Here is a 26,056-nt window from a genome sequence, read left to right as displayed (position 1 = left end):
ATGCATTTACGTTCCCACTTCCTGTCCTTTCATGGCTTCATAGCTCATTTCGTCTTAGCTCTGAATAATAGTTTATTGTCTGGACACAGCACCAGTTTAAACAAACTGGGGTATTTCATTCCCCCACTGAAGGACACCTAGGTTGCTTCCAAGGTTTGGCATTTGCGAATGAAGCTGCTCTGCACGTCCCTGTGTAAGTTTTCCTGGGAATGCAAGTGTTCAAATTAGTTGGGTTAATCCCTGGCTACGCAGCTGCTGGAAATAGTGAACTTTTACCATCGAGCTGTCGTCCTCTCCTTGGGAGGAGGTAATATCCCTTGCATCTTCCTGAAGGATCAGTATAATCAGCCCTTGGATAAGTCAGCATCTCTGCAGTTAACTTTCTACTCGGTTACCATTCTCATGTTCCTGCTGCCACTGACAGCCCCAAATTATGAGGCTGCAGCTTTCCAGCAGCCCTGCCAACATGGAAGCGCTCCAGTAAGGCCCGGGGAAGCTCCGAGGCAGAACTGAAATTCCTTCCTCTTGTGTCTTTGCAGACCTAGGAGGTCCCACTCTCCTGTGCAAAGGAGGTCTAGCAGGATGGTTCACTGCCTGTGCATTTGTGTCCTGCACACTGCCACTCAGGGCTTGGACAGGTTACCCAGTCTCGGTGCCCTGGTTTCCTCATTTGTAGAATTGGAATAATGGAAAATCTTTCGAGTCTCAAAGTCATGGTGTGGATAAATGAGATGATTTATGAAAGTGATTACCATGATGCCTGATGCACATGAAACTATGTGTGTGTGTGTGTGTGTGTGTGTGTGTGTAATACGAAGATCTGCCTGTGACGAGCACTGTTGAGAGGGTAGGAAACAGCACCTAGCCTGGAATAATGTGTTATCAAGTTGGGGAGATAATAAAAAAAATTGGGGAGATCAGCTCCCCCATACAGCAGACTTGGGAAGCCATGCTCACCCCGAGAGTCATAAGGAAGATGAAATGAAAGCCAATATGCAGAGTCTAGCCCAGCGCCTGGCAGACGCAGGTCCTCCGCTGTGGTGTGAGGGGTGAGGCATTTGTCGGCCTTCAGCCCAGGTGGGCTCTGGAGCCTGCGGACCTGGTGGGAGTGCTGGAGGCGCAGCGATGCAGACCAGTGGCTCTCAGGCTTCGCTGTGCAGGAGAATCCCCAGGAAGGCTCCTGGAGGCGAAGATTTCTGGGTCTCTCCCCACTCCCAGGCCCCACTCTGAGACTCGCTGATTCTGTAGGTCTGGGTCGGGGCCCACAGAGTCGCGTACTAGCAAGTTCTCCAGCAGTGCTGATGCTGGTGTTTTGGGGAGTGCGTGTTCAGAACCAATCGACCACATGTCGTGGAGACTCGGGTGGGGGGGGCACAGCTGAGGGGTTGAGAGAACCCGGGGAGACCTCACAGCAACAGGGGCTGGTGGTGGGCATGGAGGCGGGCAGGGGGTGATGGGGTGCGGAAGGGAGGAAATGGGGGAGACTCAGCCGGCTTAGGCGCACCGGAGCATGTCGGAGTCACCCAGAGCGGGGCAGGCAGGCAGCGACTGGCCTGCAGTGAGTCCCCTGCTTCCCTTGCTGTCTTGGAAGGGGTGAGGCCAGAGAGGGTGGGGAGCCACCCGGTCGCACAGCCCGTGCACAGGCGTGTGACTGCTCCGCGCTGACCTGCGGACGGAGCTGCGGGACCCCAGCGCGCTAAACAAGCAGCTTCCCTTAGAAACACTTTGAATTACTTACATTGAGGAAGGCTTATAATTGACCAGATGTTCTTAAAAATAGTTGGCTGCATATGACTTGACCTTCACATTAGGAAAACAAAGACTGTTTTTTCTTTTATTGTCCATTGTGATTTTTTCTCCCAGCAAATTCCTATTTCAAGTTTGCAGCTGTTCAGTGTTTGCAGAATCATACTCAGCCCATGCTGAGTGGAGGGTGGTCCATGAGGGGCTTAGACGGTGTCTTTTTTTTTTTTTTTTTTTTTTTTGGTAAAATCTGTCCTGCTGTTGTGTGCGTTTAAATCCTGATTCAGGGCATCTCAGGGAGGACGTCACGTAGAGGGGAAAGAATCCTGACGCGGTGCCAGGGAATCGGGATCTGACTGGCGTGGAGAGTGGTTCCCGGGGAGGGAAGCGAGGGGCCGCGGGAGGCCACGCTGCCTAGAGGTCAAGTGGAAATTGTGGTCCGGGAGGAAAGGAAGCGAGAGGTCAAGCGTGCAGCTTGTGCTAAGGGTCACGTCTTCGGAGAGGCTGTAAACAGGAAACGGAGCCAAACCCAGAGGCTGGGAGAGGGAGGAGAGGCTGGGAGCGGACAGGCCGGGAGAGGGCAGATGGTCCCGCGCGGGCGGTGCGCGCCTGGGGGGGCCCCGCGTGTCCACGGGCGCAGGGTCTGCCGGGGACTTGGGGCGGCCGCTGCCAGCCCCATGCGAGGGCCGGTGTCTGGCCGTCCGCGTCCTGCCACGCGTCCCGGGCCACCGCCCCATCCCTGGATCGCCCTGACGGCGCACGGTAAAGTGGGGGCTTCGGGGGCGTCTGGAGGGCTCGGTGGGGTAAGCGACCCACTGGCTCTTGGTTTTGGCTCAGGTCAGGATCTCTGGGTCGTGAGATCGAGCCCCGCGTCTGAGTGTGCTCTCAGCCTGCTTGATGGTCTCTCCTCCCTCTGGCCCTCATGCTCGTGCTCTCTCTCTCTCTCTCTTATTTTTATTTATTTATTTATTTATGATAGTCACAGAGAGAGAGAGAGAGAGAGAGAGAGGCAGAGACAGAGGCAGAGGGAGAAGCAGGCTCCATGCACCGGGAGCCTGATGTGGAATTCGATCCGGGGTCTCCAGGATCTCGCCCTGGGCCAAAGGCAGGTGCCAAACCGCTGCGCCACCCAGGGATCTCTCTCTCTCTCTCTCTTAAATAAATCTTTAAGAAAGAAAAAAAGCAGGAGGCTTCGGTTCTGGTTGGCTTCTTCCAGAGATTACTGCTGTCAGTGACCCCCTGAAAGATGAAGTTCATCATACAGTTTCTCTGCTCAGCAGCTCGTCGGTCCCATCGGTCCCTGTGGGTCTTCGTCCAGGGTCTCACACCTGACATACGGTAGTGACTTCCACTTAACCAGGCAGGTAAAAGGTCCCAGGAACCTTACATATATTTCTTCCCACTCTTCACAAGCGCACGTGGGAGGCGGTGGTGGGTAGTGTTGGGAAGTGAAAACGCTGAAGTTCTAGAGGTTCAGTGGTTTCCCCACAGTCAGCGACCCTGTGACAGAACCAGCGTCTGAACCAGGTCTGCTCCCATCCAAGGTGGGGACCTCATCCCCCTGAGGCCGCTGTAGCGCCCTCCGGAGTCGGGGCCGGGACCTGACAGCTCGGGGCACCTGGCCCCGCTCTCCCGGAGGGACACGCAGTCCGTGGCCTCCGCTCCAGGCCTGCAGCGCTTCTGCTTCTGCTTCTGTTACAGGTTTTTTTTTATTATTTTTTTTAATTCTTTTTTGCTACGGGTTTTGATCCCTTTTAGGGCTGGCTAGTATTCATAGTCAAAACAGAATCATCGCTCTGTACAGTGGGCTTTAAGCAACAAAATCATCCAGGAGTTGAACAAAAAAAGATGTAGAGGAATATAAATTTAAAAAACCCTGACTCGTGATCCCGGGCTCTAGAAAATGCTTGTGGACACCTATAATAATAATAATAACAACAACAACAACAACAATAATAATAGATGGATTCAAGGTGTAGAGGAATGTTCCAAATCTAAATGAACTTGACTCTGGCTCCCGCTGCACCCCCAGGTAGCTGAGTGACCCCGGGTCACCTGAGCGCTGGCCCCATCGGCCATGGGTCAAATTATGAGCCTTGTTTAAATAATTCGGAAGGCTCCAGCCAATCTAAAAGTCGTTTGAGTTTGTGCTGAAGAGTTCCTTTCTAACAGCAGAAGGTGCACTTCCTGTAGACCAAGTGGCTGTGGTTACGAGCTGTCCTGGGAGGCGTCGGTGGGGTCGTCCCGGGCGCCGACCCTTTCCCGCCCTCACTCGCAGCGCGGATCCAGGCGGCAGCTGCCCTCGTGTGCTCGGGCCTTTAGAGGCCACGGTGTCCCCTGCGTGTCTGTTACAGTCACAGCCCCGACGTTCCTTTGTCCTCTGTCGCTGCGTCTTCTCCTCTGAGCCCGTCCAAGGTTGTGCAGTATCTTGTCTCTGAGTCTGGACGCCCGGCGTAGAGTCCACAGGGCTGTGTCCTACCTGAGTCCTCGCTTAGCGATGCCCAGTGAGCTGCGACTGGAGAAAGGGATAGAAGTACACGTCCAGAAGGCACCAGGACAGCGTCTGTCCCCAGGGGTAGCTTGTACACGCGACGGAGAGTCTGCGAGCTCACGGGCATCCTCACCGCCTTTCTTGCAGATCCGTGGAAGGATGGCCGAATGAGACCTTGCAGGGAAGGGGGGTGGGGTCCTTCCTGGGCGTTTCCTGTTGGTGCCGGGTCCTCGGCGTGATCTCCGTCCCCCACAGCGCCTCTGGGAGACGTGGTCACCAGCCCCGTCACCCACGCACAGCGGTGCACCCGGGTGGATGATGGGCACACCGCTGCCCCGCGCCAGCTGTGGGCCTTCCGCTTGCTCCGAGCAGAGAGATCCCTTTGCCCCTGCTGCGGGGCTGCCACCCTCTGTCTGGGGAAAGGTCTGAGCCTATCTTCTCTCCCATTTTGATATCCGCTCTCTGTGACCCGTGTGAAGTGTCACCTCCATTCCGAACGCAAGCTTCGTCTTCCTCGTGCAGCTCTTCTACTTGACGATTCTTCCCAGACTTATTCTCACGTTTGCCAAGTGCCTGGAACATTGATTTCTCATGCAAACCATACACTCACTGCCTTAGGTTATCAGTCAGCTTTTTAAGATTTTATTTATTTATTCATGAGAGACACAGAGAGAGAGGCAGAGACATAGGCAGAGGGAGAAGCAGGCTCCATGCAGGGAGCCTGATGTGGGACTCGATCCCGGGTCTCCAGGATCACGCCCTGGGCTGAAGGCAGGCGCTAAACCGCTGAGCCACCTGGGCTGTCCATGTGTCCAAAATTTTAACAGAATCTTAACCCACTTCTGAGTTTGGGGAGCTTACTGCTTACTGATTGATCTCAGGCCTAAATCAGGTGCCAGGGGTTCAGGGTGGGAATGCATGTCCCTGGATGCAAGGATTTGTTCACTCCCTCGACAGGCCGCTGTGGAGAGGCCATCGTGGGTCGGGTGCTGAGCTACGAACGGAGGGCGCACACCTGCCCTGCCGTCTCCAGGCAGCAAGCAGTGGAAATCGGTGCGATAAATATAAATAGAAAAATACGTGCTATGAGGAAGCCAGCTTTGGGCAGGTTAGGGAGCGGCCAGAGAATGTTTCGGGAGGAAGGGGAAGGGAAGGTGACTTTTATTGCTGTGATGGAGTGTCTAGTAGACACCGGGTGTGGTTAGATGCACGTGGCCCTGTAAGTGGACAAGTCTGCCCCGCGGCCCAGGCCCCCCTGAAGCTTTAGAGAACCCACCAGTGCTTAGGGAGCAGTGGTGCACGGGCTAATGCTGGAGGGTCAGGTGGCACCTGGGCCACTGGAAGCCAATGAGGAAATGTGCATCCCATTCGGTGGGCCCTGAGGACAGAGGCGGGTGACCCACCGCTTCCCCTGGGATGTTCCCACAAGAGGAACCTGACAACACTTTCATCTGATCAGACCTTTTTAACGAAAGCTTCTCTTGCGTCCTGGCTGCGGTTTTCCGCCCCTGGTCTAGGGGTTTGGTTGGTGGGAGGTGTCTGACTCAGTGCCTGTAGGAAGATGGGGGGAGGGAGGGGGGCTGGGATGACTCATTTGCCATTTCGAGGGTAGACACGATCGTTACCATCACACGGGGAAGGGGTCACCCTCAGACCCGGGTCAGGAGCCCCGGCCGACAGCTCAGAGGACCCGACGAGTCGTCTAAAGCCGTGGGCCCGTTGAGTCACTTGGCCACCACGGGGGCCCCAGGCGTGATTCCGGCCTCGGTCCTGCTGGAGGCCACGGCGGTCTGACGGCCTGTGCTTCTCTCATTTCAGATTGCTCTGCCATGACCACAGCGCGGTACCGGCCCACGTGGGACCTGGCCCTCGATCCGCTGGTGTCGTGCAAGCTGTGTCTCGGGGAGTACCCAGTGGAGCAGATGACGACCATAGCCCAGTGCCAGTGCATCTTCTGTACTCTGGTTGGTCTTTCTGAAAGGATTTCAGGACGAGGCTTTCGCGTTCGTGCGTCGTGACACCAAGCAAACCTCTGACCCCACTTTTGCCCGTGACGGGGTCTCTCCCGCGGTTATTGAGAGAATTTCCCATTAACATCAGTCAGGCTCCCCAGTAGATTTCCATCACAAGCGCTCGTGATGCGAAGATCTCCGTTAAACAGAATCTCAGAAGTGAGTAAAGCAGGTTAGAAAACCCGACGGTGACACACACCTTCCTTTCCAGAGAGAAAGCTTCCCCCGCCCCCCTCATTTTAAATTGAACAATCAGGTGCTTGAGATCATAAGTCCGTGCTAACCGAGCGAGGTTGCACAGTGAGAATATTTAACTGTTCGTGTCCACGTTCACCACTGTGGTGCTAAAGAGGATGTTGAAGTCACGTTTAAATTTCCGTAAGAAAAAAAAAATTTCCGTAAGTAGTAGCCCGTGTTATCTGGGCCCCGAACACAGGCTCGACTCAGGCCAGCATCTCCCACCCTCAGAAAGGGAAAATGAGGATATAGGGCTTATTTTCAGTTCATCTAATTTTTTTTTTTTTTTTTTTTCAGTTTTTTTTTTTTTTTTTTTTCAGTTTTTTTTTCAGTTCATCTAATTGAGTTCTACTTGATTTTTCTTCCCAGTCAAGGCATTAAAAAAAAAAAAAAAGTCCAGGAAAGAAAAAAAAAAAAAAAAAAAGAACAGTTTTCATCCAACTATATATAAAAAAAAAAGTTGCTTCTGCATTTAACCGTGTTATAAATGGACCATCTGGGTGGCCTGCCGGTGTATGCGGCAGACGTCCAGGTTAAAATGCGTCACCAGGCAGCCTTCCCTACCTTTTGCAGGAGACGCATCCTCCCTTCCTCCCCGTGTTTTACAGACGCACCTTCCTCCCCGTGTGTCTCGCGATGTCCCGGCGACACGGGCACGTTCGGTATCACCGCGTCAGTGTCATAGATGGGGAGAGGGAGCTCCGCGGACCTTCGTGCCCCTGTCCTCTGACTTCTGAGCAGGGCTCTGTCCCCCCCAGACAGCTGGTCCGCTCAGGCCTCACGATGGCTAGTCCCTAAGCGTTCACGGGATTACACTGCAGCGAGCCCTTCTCCGTTTGCGTCTCCTTAAAACCTCAGGAAGGTCACTCCAACCCGAAGGGCAGGAAGTTGCTTTCGATGTTTTCCCGAGATGGGGAAGGATGGGAGGGAGAGGATGTGGGACAGGCCGCCAGACACCTCCAGCCGGTAACCCCGGGGATGGGACTCATTCGTTACCGTTAAGTTCTGAGGGACGGTGACCTCAAGGGGGAACCCAGGGCGGTGCAGTGGGGCATCTGCCTCCAGGTGCAGGCTCTGTGGCTGACCTCGCCGGCCCCTCCGGCTTCATCTATGTTGGGTCCCCGACGAGCTAACGGCGGAACCCACCCTGGAGCACGCAGAGCCCCGGGATTTGTAACAGGTCCTCTTCCCACAGTGGCCAGACCGTGGCTCCTGAGGCTGAGGGTGCCCCACAGAAAAGCTGGTCTCGCTGGAAAATGTCCCCACGGTCTGAACCCCAAGCTTCGTGCTCTGTGTGTGGCCCTGGCCTGCGGGGACGTTGACAACCCACGGCTGGCTCACGGGCTGAGCACGCTGCACCTGCCTCTGCACCCCTACGCTGCCTCCCTGGTCCCGAGACCCTCCAGGCCTCCCATGTCTGTCGCTGGTACACGTCAGAACCCGGTGGTAACCCTAGCAAAACCCTCGCAGTCCGGCCCCATCATGCCAGGACCCCCCCCCCCACCTTTGCTTGTCTCCGTGATGGCTCTGCCCATCCTCGTGCTCTTCCGTAGCCAGTTCAAATGACCCCCTCTGCAGTTCGGACCCTCTTGAGTGGAAATGCTGCCGTGTGACCAGGGGCCTGCCTTGTATCCAGCCTCCAAGCCTGGGGGCCAGATGTCTGCTGCATGATCTCTGTCCTGTGCGTTGGCTCCTGGGTCTCCGAGCACCCTGGGCCTCGGTGGGGCACAAATCCCCAGTCTCTGCTCCGTGGGCTGGGGGCTCAGCAGTGTCTGGGGCCCGGTCCTAGTCTCGGGTCTCTAGAGGGGGGAAGGCATACTTGCAGGGTGAGGTGCCTTGAGGTGTGGGGCTTCCAGCTGCCAAGATGATGGCCACATGGACACGCAGCTCTGCGGGGCCTCTGGGTCCCTATAGACCAGCCTCTGATCTGCATTGTGTCAGGACGTCGCTCAGACCCCTCCGGCCTCTGCCCACATTGCTCACAGGCACACCAGAGCAGTTCTTGTCTTTATCTCGGGCTTTTATGGCCCCTCTAAAACCCTACCCTGTGGCTAGAAGAGGATGGGAACAATGTTATTGCTGGTGACATAACACCTGGCTTCCTATTTCTCTCACTTGTCATAAAACCTTGCAAAGTGGGCATGCTTCTCCCTTCTCCTGGAAAGAGTGCAGCCCAGAAAGACCGTGTGGCCTGCCCTAGAATGCTCCCTGGGTTGCCAGGACGCCAGCACGCCTGTAGCTTGCATCCAGATCCGGTGTTTGTCTACTGATGGCCCCTAGGAAAACGCTGACTCTTGGCCTCTGCTTTGCTGGGGAACTTCACCCGGGCCTGGGGGGCTGCTCTGGGGTCATTGCGGGCCACACTCCAGGGCAGGGGCCTTCCTTCGTATGCCCCTGGATCAGGCACCTTCCGACCCAGGAAGGATGCTCGGGGCCTGCTTTCTGTCTCCCTGCTCCGTGTGCTCGACTCTCCATCCCCAGTCCCCCCTCCCTGTTCTCACCCAGGGGGACCCATCTGGGTCCCTGGAACCCTGCCCCATCGTAGGCAAGGCACCCAGATGGAGATGCTTAGTGTTCCCCTGGCCCCGTCTCATCCACGAGCAAAGAGCAAACAAACTACGTGTTGGTTCCCCCGTGTGATGGAGTGATCTGCAGTTGCATGGGTGATTGAGACCGTTGAGCCCAGCGAGGCGACATGAGCGGACTCTCCCTCTGTTGGAATTAGCGGGCATCCCGATTCTGAGCAATTGTACACGTACTCACATTGTCCCCCCCGGGGGCCCAGAGTCACATATCTGTGCCGCCTTCTGTCCCAGGCCTTCTTAATCCACACAACCCAGACCCCACAGACCCCACATGGAAACGCACCGACTCTCCCATCAGTAGTGTCGCCCGGGGGCCTCTCTGTTCTTCCAGACTTTGGGCTCCTAGACTCTGGGTTCAGAGCAAATGAGTCTTTGCTGAGTGGATGGCTTGGTGGCCGCTTGGTGTTCTTGCCTCTGCTGTACGCTGTTAGCGCCCTCTGACTCGCCTGCCACTGGGAGGTCTCTGCGGTGAAGGTGATGTTGGCTGAAAGGCGCAGTTTTGCACCTCTGTGACTTTGGTTTTTCACATTCAGCAGATAGGAAGTGTGGTCCACACTTGCTGCTTCTCTTGTAGCGTGTTTACAGGTGTGTGGGAGGGACGTGTGCCCCCTGCGGAGGCGGGTGGGCCCCTGCAGAGGTGGGTGGGGCCCCCCAGGGAGAAGCGTGTGTCCCCTGCAGAGGAGGATAGGCCCCCGGCAGAGGGGGGGTGGGCCCTGAATAGGGGGGTGGGACCCCCAGGGAGAAGCGTGTGTTCCCTGTAGAGGAGGGTGGGGGTCCCCAGGGAGAAGCATGTGTCCCCTGCAGAGGGGGGTGGGGCCCCCAGGGAGAAGCATGTCCCCTGCAGAGGAAGGTGGGGGCCCCCAGGGAGAAGCGTGTGTCCCCTGCAGAGGAGGGTGGGGCCCCCAGGGAGAAGCGTGTGCCCCTGCAGGGAAGGAGTGGTGCTCTCTCCGATGCCCCCTCCCCACTGCCAGCGCCACCTCTGCACCAGGAGAAGGTCCTTGGGTCCCTGGTCCCCGAGCAAGAGCAGAAAGCACAGCTTCCACTCCGGGTCCTTCATTCTGTGGAGAGCAGTGGAGCAAAGGCCCCTGAGTCCCCAGAAAGGCCCCAGGTCGTCAGAGGGGACTGTCCCTCTTCCGATGGTCCTGTCACCTCCGGTCACCCTCAGCCTCACCCTGGGCCCCACGCTGGCTCCCGCCGCATCAGGCCTGCGGTCGCTGGCCACTGGCCACCCGGTTCTCAGCACAGCCGTCCTGCAGTCGCAGCAGGGCCGGTGACCCCTCGTGCGCGACTCCCCAGGGAGCCCATGTTCAGCAGGTCGATGTTTCACGTCCTGCGGGTTCCAGGCCAGGCTGCAGGACGCGCACATCCTCACGGCGGCTTCCTGGAGCCCGGGCCACGCCCTGCCCTGGGGGGACTGCTGGCCTGGCCACCTGCCTGGTCCCTGGCCCGCTCGCTGGACCCTCACCCCGCTGACGCGGACTGCCTGTAACGCGGCCTCTGCTGGCGACAGTCCCTTGGTGTGAATGAGTCTCCGCCGCCTCGGGACACGAAGCCCCGCTGTCCCCCCGACCGGGTCCCCTCCGGCCTCCACAGCCCAAGAGCCCCTGACACCAGCTGCGTGTTTTTGAGGCGCCTGGTGCTCCAGCCCTTCCCCTGGTGTCACGGGAACAGGCTCGCACTTCTCTGCCTGACTGTATGGAACGCCGTGTCCCTCTTTGGTTTGATTGTGGGGAAGGCAGGTCCCCCCCCCCCCCCCCAGCCTTCCTGGACCCGGCAGGAAGTGGAATTGACCTAGAAACCCCTAGAAACAAGTGCCAGACTCACACCTGAGGGCTCCCAACTTGGTGCTAGAGGGTGTCCACGCTGGATCTGTGGTTCCACGTCCTTACGGGGCGTCTGTAACCACAAGGCCGCAGAGAGGGGTGCACGGGCCCTGGGTCCCTGCCTGCGTGCGGGGCCAGCTCGGCACTAACACCCCGGGTGGGGTGGCTGCAGGGGCAGGCGTGCCAAGGCCCTCGGAAAGCATGTGGCACCTGCCCAAGTGGTGATCTTGGCCCCCTCCAGGTGGCCTGGTGGCTGGCTTGGGTTTGGTGGTGACGGGCTTCTCTCACCCCATGCCATGGGCAGGGAGGCTCTGGCCGGCGGGTGGGGGCGGGGAGCTCCTTGCTCTCAGCTGGTCGGTGGTAACAGGGATTCAAACCGCGGCCTGTGACTCCAGGGCCCTGGCTCTTCAGACAGTGTTCACTGGGGTCCCGCCGCGATCATGAGCCGAGGGTCCCTGAGAAGCGTCAGCCCCTCCGGCTCCTCAGCTCAGGGATCTTCAGCAGCCAGCAGACCTTCCAGTGAGAAAACAGACAACATCCGGGCTTGCTGAGGCTCAGGCAAGGCCGCTGCGTCCCTGTGGCCCACTTCTCCTTGGCAGGAAACGCCAGCAGAGGTTTCGCAGCAAGCTGCAGTGCCGTCTCCTCTTTGGAGCTGGGTTTCAAACAGTTGGAAGACAAAATGGAAAATGAAATGTCTGGAACATTCTGTGGCTCTCGGCACATCCCCTCCCTCCTCCTGCCCTTTCTGCAGCGGTTGCCCCCTCGCCTGGGGTGTGGGGTGTCTCGTCCCTCTGGCCCAGGTGTCCCTGAGCCCACCTAGTGGGGGGCTGCTTCCCAAGGCAGCGTCAGGCTCAGGGACGCACGGCCTGCAGGTGCATCTCTTCCTACAGCGGCCGCGGGGGGCTTGGTGTCGGGGGCCGTGGTGGCTTCGGAGCAGCGTGGGCGCGCTCAGATGCATTCCGGCCGACTCAGACTTTGCCAGTTTAAAGTACATACGGCAGGGGCCCTGAGTGGCTCCGTCGGTTAAGCGTCTGACTTGATTTCAGCTCAGGTCCTGGTCTCAAGGTCGTGAGTTCAAGCCCTGCATTGCACCCCGTGCTGGACGTAGAGCCTACTTAAAAAAAAAAAAAAGTACATACAAGGCTGTGTTCTAATACAAAAATGTAGGAAATAGCTAAAAATATGAAATAAATGATTACCTGTGAAAGAGTAGAGTTCCTGATTGAGGAAGAAGCTAGAAATTAGAAACAGAAACGAAAACCCCCTCCTCTTTGGAGTCAGACACACGTGAGTCCTAGCTCCTCGACGTGCAGGGTGTGTCTTTGGGCCTGTTCTTAATTTTCCCTGGACTTTGTTTTCCCATCTGTTAACTGGGCGCTGTGACACCTTATGTGATTCCTGTGGTCGTGGGCTAAGACAGCTCCGGTGAGGGCGTTTGGTCGCGGAGCGCTACAGTCAGGATGATAGCAGGAAACCTGTCCACGCCTGCTTTTGGATTTTTTTCTTTTTTAAATTTATTCACAGAGACAGAGAGAGAGAGAGAGAGAGAGAGAGGGAGAGAGGCAGAGACACAGGCAGAGGGAGAAGCAGGCCCCATGCAGGGAGCCCGACGTGGGACTCAATCCCGGGTCTCCGGCCTCATGCCCTGGGCCGAAGGCAGGCACTAAACCGCTGAGCCCCCCGGGCTGCCCCACGCCTGCTTTTGTACGTCGTGTTTGTTTTTACAGAAGTTTCTCTGCGCATTTCTTCTGTGCTCATTTGAAGTCCTCTTTTTGCTGTTAGATTGCAACGCATGGCTGGTGAGGGATGACTCACTTCGTATGTGGAAGAAGCCTGGGCTTGTTTTCCATGGACGGTTGGCCAGACGCTTGGATCCTCACCTCTTTTTGTATAGGAAACAAATCGATACTCCCAGAGCATAGTCATTTGGCAGATTGTGCAGAGGCAGCTGAAGGACACCCCGCCGGACACGACACGCGAGTCGTTCTGCCGCATGCCGGTCACGCCGGTTCTTGGACGGTGACGTTTAGAGTCGCAGATGCCCCTGGTGTCGGTTTCACACGGGCTCCACGTGGTGTTTTCCCCCGTGGTGCGCTGCCCTGCATCGTGCCGTGGGAGGTTCAGTGTTGTGTCGTTTACGGCATCCCAGTGTTCCCCGGAGAGCCCGTATAGACAGACCGATCATAAAAAGTAAAATGATCGTCTCGCGGCCAAGGTTTTGTTGCATTTCTATGCCAGTGACTCTAAGAAGCATATCGCACAGGTAGCAAAGCAGAGGGAACGACAGCCACCTGTTTGCGTAGCTGGTGCTGCACACCCGGAATTGTGCGAGGTGCTTTCGCGCTCATTCACAGGGTCACAGAAGCCCAGCAAGGTGGGCGTCCCCCCCTGCTCCCCGGCCGGGGGAGCTGTGGCCTGAGCTCCTCCAGGAGCCCGTCCGCGGCTTCTGCCCACAACGGGTCCCTGAACTTGTCTAGCTCCGGGGGCTGCGGTCTCTCTCCCTCCTCACGTGTCCCCGGCCATAAACGGGGCATTCCAGGTTCCTCCCGACTATGAACAGACCACCGTTGCAAGGGCCGCGTGCCACCAAGGCCACCACATTGCTGTGTCCCCCAGACGGCTGCGGGGGTGCCCCAAAGCCGGGTGCAGGCCTGCTGGGGGGCCCGTGTGCGGCTTCCACCTCCTGTCTGCCCGCCCCCCCCCCCCCGCTTCCTTCTGGTGGTGCCCGTCCTGAGCGGCGCACCTCTGAGGCCTCAGCCAGGGCTCCCCCTGGGGCTCCTCCATCCCCTGTTGTCCGGGACCCTCTCCCTAACCATTGCCCTGGCCTCTGCTCTCACTCCCGGGCAGGATGGGGCAGTCCGGGCCTGGGCTCCGGGCGCCCACGGGACAGTCCACAGACGTCATGCGTCCTGCTCAGCTCTCTTGAGAACGGCCGTGGGAAATGGCTTTTTCTGAGGATAACCTCAATGGGTATTTTTATTTTCTAATTTATTTTGCTTTTTTTAAAAAAGGTTTTTTTTATTTATTCATGAGAGACACAGAGAGAGGCAGAGACACAGGCAGAGGGAGAAGCAGGCTCCCTGCAGGGAGCCCGATGCAGGACTCGATCCCGGGACCCCGGGGTCACGTCCTGAGCCAAAGGCAGACGCTCAACCACTGAGCCACCCGAGTGTCCCTTCATAGTGTTCTTTTAACAGTGGTGCTGACATCACTAACCCCAAATATTGGAGTGGGGTTGTGATTGCAAGGTGATCCCGGGACGCCGTTGAGATGTTTTCCGCTGGTTTCTCTCCACGGGATGGTCCCAGCTCCTGTGCTCTTCTGGCTCTGCCGTGAGCTCTTCCAAGTCTGTCTCCTTACTTTTGGTAGGGAGCCTGCTGGGGAGGCCGTATCTCTTCTGCGAGCGCTTTAATAACGTGCTCTTCAGGGGAGCCTGAGCTTCCCAGGATGGTAGACTGAGGCAGGAGTAAATCGGTGCTGTGTACGGCCTCATCCTCCTCGGGAGAACTCCACTGCGCCTCCCACTTTTTCTGTGGGACTGACCTGAGACCTTCGGGAGTCCTTACGTAGGTGGGGTGGTAGTGGGTAGGTAGCTGCTGGGCGAGTGGGCGGTGAGGAGTGAGGACGGGCCTCTGGGCCTCTGTGTGTGGGCTCGCGGGGGGCACAGGGGCATTTCCGAGTCGAGCCAGGCTCTCTGCCCTTGCTGTCCTTGTACACTGCCGAGGCCTTCCTCCTCCTCGTCTTCTTCCTCCTCCTCTTCCTCCTCCTTCTTCTTTTTCGATTTTATTTATTTATCCATGAGAGACACGGAGAGAGAGGCAGAGACACAGGCAGAGGGAGAAGTGGGCTGGATGCAGGACTGGATCCCAGGGAGATGCTCAACCACAGAGCCACCTAGGTGCCCCCGGCAAGCCCCTTCTTTGGTGACTCCATGTTCACACCTGAAAGGTGAAACCCTCCTGCCTCTCCTGTAAGAATGATCTAAGGGACACACGAAACAATGGAATATAAAAGACGCGTGCGGTGCCCGACGTCTGATACATTGACATTTGAGAATCACTGATTCCCGACCTTTCTCTCCGCCTTTCCTCCTCCGGTTAGACTCACTGGCTTGGCGTTTGCCCAGGCTGCGTGCAGGGGTCACACCCGCAGCCTTAGGTCTGTGACCAGCCTGGAACAGGGGACACCCCACAATACTCGTCAAGTGGCCAGAACCTCTAATTTGGTGGTCGCTGTGGGCTACACAGTGAAAATAAGAAGCTGTGTCGGGACAGGGTGCTCGGTGCGTCGCTTCTTACGCGTTGCTGCGTCTTCACCCTTAAGGAAGTAAAGATGTTGACCGATACTTCTCTTTGCTTTTTTTTTTTTTTTTCAGTGCCTGAAACAGTATGTCGAGCTCTTGATCAAAGAAGGATTAGAAACTGCAATCAGCTGTCCTGATGCTGCCTGCCCTAAACAGGGCCACCTGCAGGAGGACGAGGCACGAGCACCCGAAAAAAACCGGTTTTTAACGTGTGCAAGTGTGCCCTGCTTGGCTTCGCCGTGTGTCGTGGGTTCTCATTGGGCCGACCTGTGCTGTGTTTCTAGCCCCCACTCAGCTTGTTATACTTCTTATTTGTATTTTTTTCTTCTTAGATTGAGTGCATGGTTGCAGCAGAAATTATGCAAAGATACAAAAAGCTACAATTTGAAAGAGGTAGGTACCCCAGCCTGTTACCCGGTTACAGATTCCTGTGGTGGAGTCCAGATACCTGGGAGGGGGGGGGGATGCTTTTGGTGGATACAGTTGTACATTGTTTGGCTACAGTGGAAGTGAAAGAGTCGATGTAAATTAGATTTCTGAAATGTAATTGTCATTTTGAATTCTCTGCAGAGCTCCTAGCTGGAAGGCCTTTGTTGGGCTTCCCACTGGTAACAGGCAGGAATCACGGAACACAGCTTGTTTATAGGGATTTGGGGCTCAGGGGGTTGTTTTAAAAAGATTTGACCCTCATGGGGCATGATTATTTCTCAGGCAGGCCAGGGCAAACGGTTTGGGGACTAAATTCTTAGAGAATGCAGAATTTAAAGGATCCAAAGACGTAGAAGGAAATTCAGAGGCCAAGCGTAGGTGAAAATAGGACAACAGACATCCTGCCAGGAAAGTGTAGCCTGTCCCTTTGCACTCACTACGCACCTGCTGCAGGTCTGGACTCGTAGGCGCTGAGCCCTGAGTCCCTCCCTGTGCCCGACAGCCCTGCAAGGTTGTCATCTTCTGTTGACGTGGGATCCACAGAGGCTGACTCATTTATCCAGCTTTCCAGCGCTAGTGGGTGGCAGGGCACAGTGTAGACCAGAACCGCCTCCACCTCCAGAGTGCCCCGTGGGTGGGAGCTGGGCCCGCTGCAGACCTTAGGGTTCCCCAGGAGCACAGTGCGGCACGTGCAGAGCAGAGGTGACCTCATCTTCAAGGGGTCATTGCAAAGCATAGGAACATGTTGGATGCCCAGGACTGCTCTTTGGTGTGGCTCCCAGAGGTGTGCCAGGGTCACAAAATGATGTTGTAAAGGGTCTGTGCATTCATTCCACTGCGCTTTGTTTTATGCCTGGACCTTGAGCTCGTCTGAAAAGGAGCCGAGTAACAGACATGTTTAGCTCCTTATGCAGAATTTTGCTGTCAAGACACCACATCCAAACTCTGACCTTTTCAGCTCAGACTGTAATCGTTCAAGGGTGCTCTTCCCCTCTTCCTGGTCTGACAAAAAGCCTCATGGGCATCAGATGCTCGTTACGGAGATGCAACCCTGGGGTGCGTGTATACAGGAAAATACTCTCAAGATGGGATTGGGATGCAGAATAGAACAGGGGAAAGTATGGAGAGATTCCTAGCTTAAGTGAATATGGGAAGGTCTTTTTTTTTTTTCTTTCTTTTTTCTTTCTTTTTTCTCTTTCTTTCTTTCTTTCTTTCTTTCTTTCTTCCCTTTTTAAGAAATGCTAAAGATAGTTGTATTTCCTCTTGAGGCTTACTTCTGAAAAAAAAAAAAAGAAAAGGCAGTGTGTGGCCAACTTAAAAAAATTTAAAAAAAATATCAAACAGGATTTTGACGGCATTGAAATTGTTTTCAAGAGCTTGTTTATTTAAATGGCATATATCATTCGGTTTGAGGTGGTTTAGAGTTCAGATGTAATGCCACGTGATAGGAAAGTCAGCATGTGGAGCTATAAAATTGATTAATTTGGATTTCTGAGACTTTCGGGCTCTTCTGAAAATATTTTCCAGAGAGAGTCTTGACAGAAGCTGGCAGTTATTTGGGTTCTAAGAAAATTAACTTTCTCTGACCTTGAATTCGTTTAAAAATGCAGCTGGATAAATTTTCCTACCTAATAGTTTCAACTCTGTGAAACTTTGTAATTTCAAATGCTTTGGCTTAGTAAGAGTTTTTTTTTTTTTTTTAAACTTTGCCTAAAGACAAAGCCATCTTGACCTCGTTTAACAAAATCTCTCAACAATTATCTGAGAGCGTTTTGCTAGCGTTGTGTGAAAAGCCACAGAAACACGAAATAGACTCAGGCTTACGACCGAAGACCCGTCTCAGTGAAACATTAAGACGGTGGAGGTACAGTGATTGCTCCAGCTAGTACGTTGACCACGTTTTGAGATACAATCAGGAGGCGAGTTTCAACCTGTCCTTGTGAAATGCAGTCGGGGAGGACACCACGGAAGAAAGAAAACCCAGCTCTCAGGCCCTCTGACCACATTTAGTTCTAAAAAGTCCCGTGGGCTTGTCTTTCTTTCTGAGAGCCCAGCTGCCCTCGTGGGAGACTCCGGAGGCTGACGGCGGCAGGCTTTGCAGGGGGGCTCGCTCGCTCGCGTGCCCCCGCTGCACTGCGCCCGTGCTCCCGGTTGAGCCCCGACCGTGCCAGGCTGCAGGTGCTTCTTTGCGTGTCCCTGGCTCCAGAGGCAGGCCCTGCAGCTTCCCTGGCTGCTTTATCCTTGCGACAGCCACGTGCAGGTCAGATGAATGCCGAGATCTGGTCTTGTCCTGCATGGCCTTGGTGCTTTCAATGAGAGCAACGCTCAGAGGGATGAACTCACTCGCCAGGCTGATCCATGCGTCATCAGGCCTGACCAGAGCCGGGGTCTCCCCGCAGGACGGGACGAGATGCAGCCAGCGTGCCAGCCTGGCAGCGGCGGAGTGAGAGCCGGTACCAGGGCGGGACGGCACCCTGAGCGCGCCGCGTCTCCCAGCACGCTTCTCCAAGAAAACCCTGTTTAAAAAGAGAAGCATTTTTCTTTCTTTCTTTTTCTTTCTTTCTTTCTTTTTCTTTCTTTCTTTCTTTTTTTCTTTCTTTCTTTCTTTCTTTCTTTCTTTCTTTCTTTCTTTCTTTCTCTTCCTTCCTTTCTTTCCTTCTTTCTTTCTTTCTTTCTTTCTTTCTTCTTTCTTTCTTTCTTTCTTTTTCTTTTTTGTTTTTTTTTTTTGATCTTGGGCTTTTTTACAGAAGCAGAGCTATCAGGGACTTGCTTCGTTAATCATTAATCTATTGTTATGTGTCTTTGGGAGACGGGAGCTGAGATTAATTTCGTCTGATGTGCCAGAAAATACGCTGCTGGCCCTGTTTGGAAATCTAGGATATACACAGATAGGTCTGCATGAAAATTAGATGTCATATATATAGGATGGAACGTGTCTAACGTGTGCTGTTAGGCATGTACGTGATTGATAGAGCCCTCGGGTGTTTCCCGGTGTGGCTTTGCTTAGGGGTCGATTCCTGTTCAGCAGTGAGGGTGACGACAGACTGTCCGTAGAAGGCCGAGAGAGGAGGCCTGGGGCCGGATTCACAGGCTTTGAGGTGCCCTGGCCGCTCGGGAAGGGTGTGCACATGTGGCCGGTTGGGACAGGTTATTTGCCCTCTCTGAAAGGGAATCTGCCCCCTGGGGACGGGCAGTTCCTCTCGCAGCTTCCACGGGGAGCAGAAGTCACAAAATTTAAGTCATTACCATGGAAACCTTAACTAGGTCTCCTCGCCCTGCGCTCCATGAGATAATTGGGCCTTTGACGACGAGGCAGCCCAGTGGCTGCATTCGCTGTGCGAGGAGAATGAACGGGACATGGGGCAGAGCCAGAGGGGCACGGGGGAGCGCAGCCCTCCCCGACCCACACCACAGGCTCCTCGGAGTAGGGCAGGGGCTGGGAGAGAGCGGCGGGCTCACTGACGCGCCTGGACAGACCAGCTCCAACCACCGTCTCGAGGGGGAAGAGCACAGAGCAGCCTGAGGATTTGCCTCCACGTGTCCTGAGGGCCCACCCTCTGCTTTGCCCCCGTGCCCAGAGGGGACCCCGAAATCTAGCCAGGGCGGAGCTGGGCTCCCCCAAAGCACTCACTAGCCCTGCTGAAGACAAGGAGCTGCGCAGAGGGCATGAGGGGGTGAATCAGACCAGGGAGGGGAGGGCTTGGGTCACCTTCCCCGCTTCCATTCCCTCTCGCCTCCCGTCACCTCAGCTCAGGTGAGCTCCCTGCACACGTGCCCCACAGAGCCACCTCCCCGGATCTGATGGCCACAGACATTCCTAGAAAAGCAAACCTTGAAGCTCTCACCTCATGCCAAGAGCTAATTTTACCCCTTCGCTCAGGATCGTGAATATCGCGGAGACTTTGCATGACTCTAACGAAGACCAGTTAAGAAGTAGCACATTTTCCTGGATGCCCGAGTTCCTTTATGTTAATAGGTTCTCCTAAATCTTCCCTAGACCTGCCAGCTTGGTAGTTTCCTGCCGCTGATGAATTCTCCCTTCCAGAAAAAAAAAAAAAAAACAGGTTGGGGGGAGGCGTTAGATGAGAGCAGGAGGGGGGGCCAGCCCCGGCCAGTGGCCCTTGGCCTGGCATCGTAGGTAAAGCTTCATCGGAACACACATCTAGACAGCCCGACGCCGCACGACTCTGCAAGACTAAAATACACTGTAACTTTGCAGAAAACGTTGGCTCGCTCCTGGGCTAGAAGACGGTTTTCAGGGTTGTACTTGACGCAGCTTATTCCTAAAGGGCTGGATCTGGCCTCCCGTGTGAGTGGGGGCCGTGGCTCCCCTCTGCGTGCCCCGTGGCAGTCCATGGGTGAGGTCGGGTGCACGTCCAGCCCCTGTGCAGCCTCCAGGCTGCGGTAGATCCCGGTGCGTGCAAACCCTGCCCTTGATGCAGGTGACCTCGGCCCACCCCGCTGGCGGGCAGTCCCCGGCCACGCAGCTCGCGGGGGCCTTTCATTGCCTTCCAGGATTCCCTGGCAGAGGCCCGCGGGCTCGGGTTACGTCCCCAGAGCCACCGCCTGAAGCTGAGAAACCCTTGGCCTACTTCAGGGCCTTTGAAAATAGCCCCAGGCCTCTGGCCTGTGATAGGTTTTGGCAGAGCCTCAGCTTCTCTGTGGTTTCCTGCCGGGCTCTCGCCGAGGGTTCGGTGTCACCCGGACAGGCCGTCAGTGCAGCGACCAGCCCGGCTCACAAGGAAGGGCAGCTCGGGACCCGTCATTCAAAGAAATGCAGGTTTTGCACCAGGCCGTGAGGGAGTGGAAACGGGAGGGTAGCCTGCTTTTCAAAATAAACGCTGCACTGAACTCCCTTCCGTGGGACTTCTTAGCCGCTTGGCCTCCGCTCGGAGGGGCAGCCTGGCCGTTCCACGGGGGCGTGAGTGGGTCCGTGGCTTACATTCAACTTTGGGAGGGAGCCGTAGCTGAAGGAGCCTCTCGATGAGAAGAGTTTGGCCACGTTCCTCCCTCCTGTCTCTGCGTCCTCCTGCCCTGCCCTGGGCCAGGTCGGGAGGCACCCAGAGGCCTGACTTTAGGAAGCCGCGTCCTGGGGAGGCAGACGGAGCAGAAGGGGCGCTGGACCCTGGCCCGGGGCTGGGGGCGGGAGGCCACTCCCCGTGGCCACCGGCATTCTGGGTGTGGGCAGCAGCGTCTCTAAAGGATGCTGAGTGTCTGGGGTGGGGTCAGGAGTGTGGAGTGTCGTGGGCGGGGGGGGTGGGTAGAAGGAGCCAGGCAGGCAGCAGGCCCTGAAGGGTGTCATAGGGAGCCCGTGACATTCCCTCTGGAAGCCCCACACTCCTGTGATGCCTCAGCCCGAGTACCTCTCGAGACCCTTCGTGTGTAGACGTTGACCTCCCGTTTTGTCTCCCTGTGTTAGAGGTGCTCCTGGACCCCTGTCGGACGTGGTGCCCGGCCTCCACCTGCCAGGCCGTGTGCCAGCTCCAGGAGATGGGGCTGCAGACCCCTCAGCTGGTGCAGTGCAAGGCCTGTGCCATGGAATTCTGCTCTGCCTGCAAAGCCAGCTGGCACCCTGGCCAGGGCTGCCCGGAGACCATGCCCATCACCTTCCTTCCCGGAGAGACCAGGTACCCGCCGCGCAGCCACCGCGGGAGGCACGGGCCGAGGGCTGGGGCTGAGGAAGAGGGGGGCGCTCCTCCTTAGACGCGTCTCTGCAAGACGTGACAGCATCTGGATCAGTCTTTTCCTCTTGAGCCTCATTTAGACCCGGGTGGGTGGGTGGGTTGATTATTTTTGAGAGATGATTATGCGTCAGGTACGGTGCAAAGCAGTGGCGCTGTAATGACGCACAGGACACGGACCGCTCTCCGCCCATCCAGAAAGACGGACGTGTGGACGGCTTATTACTGTCAGGGCTTCTAAGTCCTGTGGTACCTAAAGATTTCCCAGACTCCATTGTGCGGAGGGTGAGACCAGGGGGACGGGAACAGGAGCAAGAGGAGGCGCACGGTGGTTACCAATACCAGGGGAGGTTTCCAGGTGCCTGAGAGCAAGAGGCGGCATCTCCCTAGAAGAGCGGGCGGGCAGGAAGCTGCGGGCAAGCACGACTGCGTGTCTGCCCTCCTGTGCCCTGGTCAGACCCCCAGGCCGCTGCCCGGGCGGACACCATCGCTGTAGGTGCCTTGAAGTGGAGTAGCATGAATCCTAAGGACCTGGCAATATTCAGCCACTTTTGTCCTCTAAGGTCTGTAGCATAAAGTTCCCCGAGATGGTGTCAGCCTTGCACCGTTGAGGCCACATTCCTGGTAGAGGGACTCCCACTGGCCACCCAAAAGTGCGGCCTCCAGCTGCTCCCCATTAGTCCCCACTGGCTACCAGCTGCTCCCCATTCCCCTCTCCCCATCCCGCCCCCTGCCCCCACTCCCCGCAGCTCCACCTGCACACATCCTCTTGGCGCCCCTCGGGCCCTTCCTCCCACCTGCACGTCCATCCCTGTGCCCGCGTGCCCCTTTGCCACCCTCTTTCCCTGGAGGCATCTTGCCCCCCTCGAAGACATGGCTCACATCCCCCTGTTGTCCGGCTGCCCCAGGACAGGGCTGATGACCCCACCCTCTGTGCCGTCCCACTGCGGATCCTCTGCGTGGGTCACAGCACCAGCCATATGGTGCTTTTGTTCATCTGTGTATGTGGCCGATTCCTCCACTAGGCTGAGCTCCCCCATCACGGCCCACGCTTGTCCGAACGTTGTCACCTCAGATCTTGGCATCCGGCAGGCACTCGAATGCTAGAATGAATCACCCCCCTCATATTTAGGTTCTTAATGCTTCATAACTTTGCAAGAAGAAACACACTCCTGTACAGTCAATGTCCACATTACCGAAGAGCTGGGTGTCCGGGGTGGGGCCCAGGTACAGAGGAAGCAGGTGGGGGTTCTCTCCTCACGACGCATCCGAGTTACCTGTTTGAAAGAGAAGCTCCCTGGGAGTGAGTAAGTGGGTTCCTACGGAGAAGATGAGCAGTGAGAGAGAGCCAGGGTCCCATCCTGGGTGGGGTAGAGGTGGGCCCCAGCCATGATACGTCTTAAGCCTAAAGCGGAGGCTGGTGAGCGTTGGGGGCCTGATGACTTAGTATTTCTCCTCCTGAGATGTTCTGGTCTCATTTAGGTCATTGCAGAGGGCGGCAAGCATTGCACAGTCTACGTGTCTGTTAAATCATCACATTGTATGCCCTGCAAAGAGCAGAAACACACAAAAATGAAAAACATCACTTGTGCAAACTAAAAAAATAAAAAAAAAAGCAACACAGGGAAAATTAAATCGAAATTCACCAGTCTTATTTTGGGGAAACCTAAAAACCTAAAGATCTCCTATAGAAATCTCTGGCTTCTCCAGCTGCACTGAGCCAGCCTCCATTCCCGCCTGCTGATGGTCGCTGGAGCAGAGAAGCAGCCAGCTCTTGGGAAGGGGGTTGGTGCTTATTTTTAGTGTACTGTAGCCCTCTTGGTCCTGAGGCTGGAGGCAGGTGGCGTTAGGAACCCAGGCTGCGCTCCGCTGGTCCCAAGTAGTAGGGTTCTTCGGCTCCATCTTCCCTGAAGCCATGTTCCCATCCACCGCCTGACCGGCTCCAATCACGATGACGCGTGTCTGCCCCACGCAGATCGTGACGAAGCCCTCGGAGACTCCCATCTACCTTCATACATTTGAGTTCCTAGTGAGAGCTGTCATTAATAGTAATCGGACATGTGACTCAGATGCCAGGAAATGTTTGGAAACCACTGTCCGTACGATGTAAATCCCCGTGCATGCCACAACGCACCAGAACTTACGTAGCTTAACTCTTTCCACTTTACTAAGTCTCTCTGAGAGATGGTCTTGGCTCTCCGCTGATACGCTGGCCCCGTTCATGGCATTTCCTTCAAATGAGCTTATGAGTCACATGAGAAAATTAGTCTCATTACTCGAAGGTCACAACTAGCTTTCAAGCCAAAATGATGTTATCTAACCCGATAGCCAACGTCAGTCACTGGATTTGGTGCCTTGTGACTTTTTGGCTCTTGGCAGAAATCATCTGGAGGGCCCAGCTCGAGATTGCGCAGAGCTGAGCTGTTTCCCTGGGCCCCCCTGGAGGCACTTGCTTGTGACCGCCCTGGCTCATCCGGACTCACATGCTGTGCAGGCAGCTTGCCGTGTGGTTTGCCTCCACTTCAGAGGAGAATTGGAGCTAGAGACAGTGTTCCCTTTTCAGAGAGCGTATACTCACACGTGCCCCTCACGTGGGTCTGTAGGGCCAGGGTCTGTAGGTGTGTGTTCTGCGTGCAGGGAAACCCTTGCAGGCCTCACCACACCCTGAGTTGGATGCCGCCAGCCTCACTTCTAGCAGTGGGTCGGGACCCCAATTCTGCTGATGCCCGAGTGGCATGGCTGGGACTTGTCTCTAGACCCCGTGCTCCTCCCTGCAAGGACATCCCTCCTCCTTCTAGCATGTCCTCACCGGTCACCTCCTGAACAGAACAGAACCACATTCTGCTGGAGCTCGTGCCTCACCGAGGAGGAGCCTCTCCTGGTTATCAGTTGGCTCATCCGAGAGTCAAAACACTTTTCATTTTCATTTTTATTTATTATTTATTTATTTATTTTTAAGATTTTATTTATTTATTCATGAGAGACAGAAAGAGAGAGAGAGAGAGAGGCAGAGACACAGGCAGAGAGAGAAGCAGGCTTCATGAAGGGAGCCCAATGTGGGACTCGATCCCGGAACTCCGGGATCATGCTCTGGGCCGAAGGCAGATGCTCAACTGCTGAGTCACCCGGGCGTCCCTCAAAACACTTTTTAATTATTATATTTAATCGTGATATATGATGCTTGTGGAAGATCCTTCCGCCAGAATGCACTCCAAATGCCGGAAGTTGCTCACTTGCCATGGACGTGTGCCCATCCGTGCTTTAGGTTCTGGAGGGGCTGCTCACTCCGGCGGGAGATCACTCTTCTCCTGGAGACGTTGGCCTGATGTAATGAGTTCAGGTAATACAGCAAATGCGTTCCCATAGCCAGTGAGAACTTCTTATAGCAGTTTACCATTTATTCCTCCCAACGATCCCAGGCATGTATTTTCTGAGCTTTCTTTTGATATTTAACAGCATGGGATGAACATTCTTCCGGAATCCCACCAAAATGTCTATGTCATCTCTTCATTGGCAGCATAAAATTATTGCTGTCCTTTATCGGCCCGCTTCCCCCATGCCCGAGGCTGCCCTGTACTCTCGTCACGCCTCGTCTTCGAGCGTGCTCACACCCGGAGGGCTGAGGCCCAGCGTGGCTGCTGCACAGCCGTCTGCATAGGGCCGGCTCGGGACCCCGGGCTTACACCCCATCACACTAACCACCGCGAGCCTAACCAGACTTCTCAGGAAAGCGAATCTGTAAGGACAAGCCCAGTAGATCTAACTAATCAATGAGCACGTATTTGTAACTTTTTTTTTTCTGAAAATAGTGAAGTGCATAAAAGTTATCATTGATCCTTTGGAAAGTATATGTCCTTCATATGAAGATGGACATAAAATATGAATATAATCCCATTATGCAGACACCTTCATTATAAACCTTTGCTGTATGTAATGTTTTTTGTCTACACATACCTGAACTTTAATATATACTGATAATTGCTTCTTTTCCCTTAAATCCAGCTGGCTGACCCACAGGTTTTTGTTTTCTGTTTTTTGTGGGTTTTTTTGGTTTTATTGGTGATTGTTTTTTGGAGTCTGTTTCATCGGTTTCAGTTTATGACACTTAATAACCAGCGGCCTCAGCCCCTCTAGTCGCGCTGACGCCTGCAGCCTAGCTGGTGCCGACAGCTCTCCCCTGGGCCACGCTGAGCCTGGCGCTGATGGAATCTCTCCCGCAGCTCTGCTTTCAAACTGGAGGAGGACGACGCACCCATCAAGCGCTGCCCCAAGTGCAAGGTCTATATCGAGCGGGACGAAGGCTGTGCCCAGATGATGTGTAAGAACTGCAAACACGCCTTCTGCTGGTACTGCCTCGAGTCTCTGGACGTGAGTACAGCCTTGAGCTTGGCTTGGGGGTTCAGACTTGGAGTGGGAAACACACCAGCCATTTCCTAAAGAGCTTAGAGAACGTGCCTAGGAAACAGAAACAACATTATCAGGTGTTTTTCTGTGCTTATGAAAATACTAATTCATCGAGTGCAGTGGTATCAGAAGTTCTGGGGAGCAAATGGTCAGCTCAGGCTTGGGATTCAGCCCAGGGGGACAGGGTCTTAGGATCTTAGATTTTGTCTATGGGGATGATCTTAGCTCGATAGCTGTAACAGAACACCAGAGACAACGGGCATTTATTCCTCCCAGTTCTGGAGCCTTATTGCCCAAGATTAGGTGCCGGCAGATTCAGTTCTTGGCCCTTGACCCCAATGCCAAGAG

General features: G+C 55.3%; 1 protein-coding gene across 6 annotated transcripts in view; it reads left to right on the top strand.

Annotated features, from left to right (window-relative positions):
• The window catches only part of RNF144A (ring finger protein 144A), a 118,656-nt gene that overhangs the window by 71,862 nt on the left and 20,738 nt on the right, over window positions 1-26,056 (top strand). For 4 of the 6 annotated variants that reach the window (XM_041755241.1, XM_041755240.1, XM_041755242.1 and 1 more), the window contains 5 exons: window positions 6,053-6,198; window positions 15,267-15,371; window positions 15,527-15,587; window positions 21,043-21,250; window positions 25,525-25,672. In XM_041755241.1, the coding sequence (XP_041611175.1) occupies window positions 6,064-6,198; window positions 15,267-15,371; window positions 15,527-15,587; window positions 21,043-21,250; window positions 25,525-25,672 (657 nt within the window). In that variant the 5' untranslated portion in view covers window positions 6,053-6,063. Of the gene's footprint in view, window positions 1-2,186; window positions 2,506-3,023; window positions 3,108-6,052; window positions 6,199-15,266; window positions 15,372-15,526; window positions 15,588-21,042; window positions 21,251-25,524; window positions 25,673-26,056 lie in introns of those variants that run through there. The other 2 variants (XM_041755244.1, XM_041755239.1) reach the window with 2 other exon arrangements.

This window comes from Vulpes lagopus, chromosome 5, assembly GCF_018345385.1.
Source record: "Vulpes lagopus strain Blue_001 chromosome 5, ASM1834538v1, whole genome shotgun sequence".
NCBI lineage: Eukaryota > Metazoa > Chordata > Mammalia > Carnivora > Canidae > Vulpes > Vulpes lagopus.
This window is presented reverse-complemented; position numbering and strand designations above follow the sequence as displayed.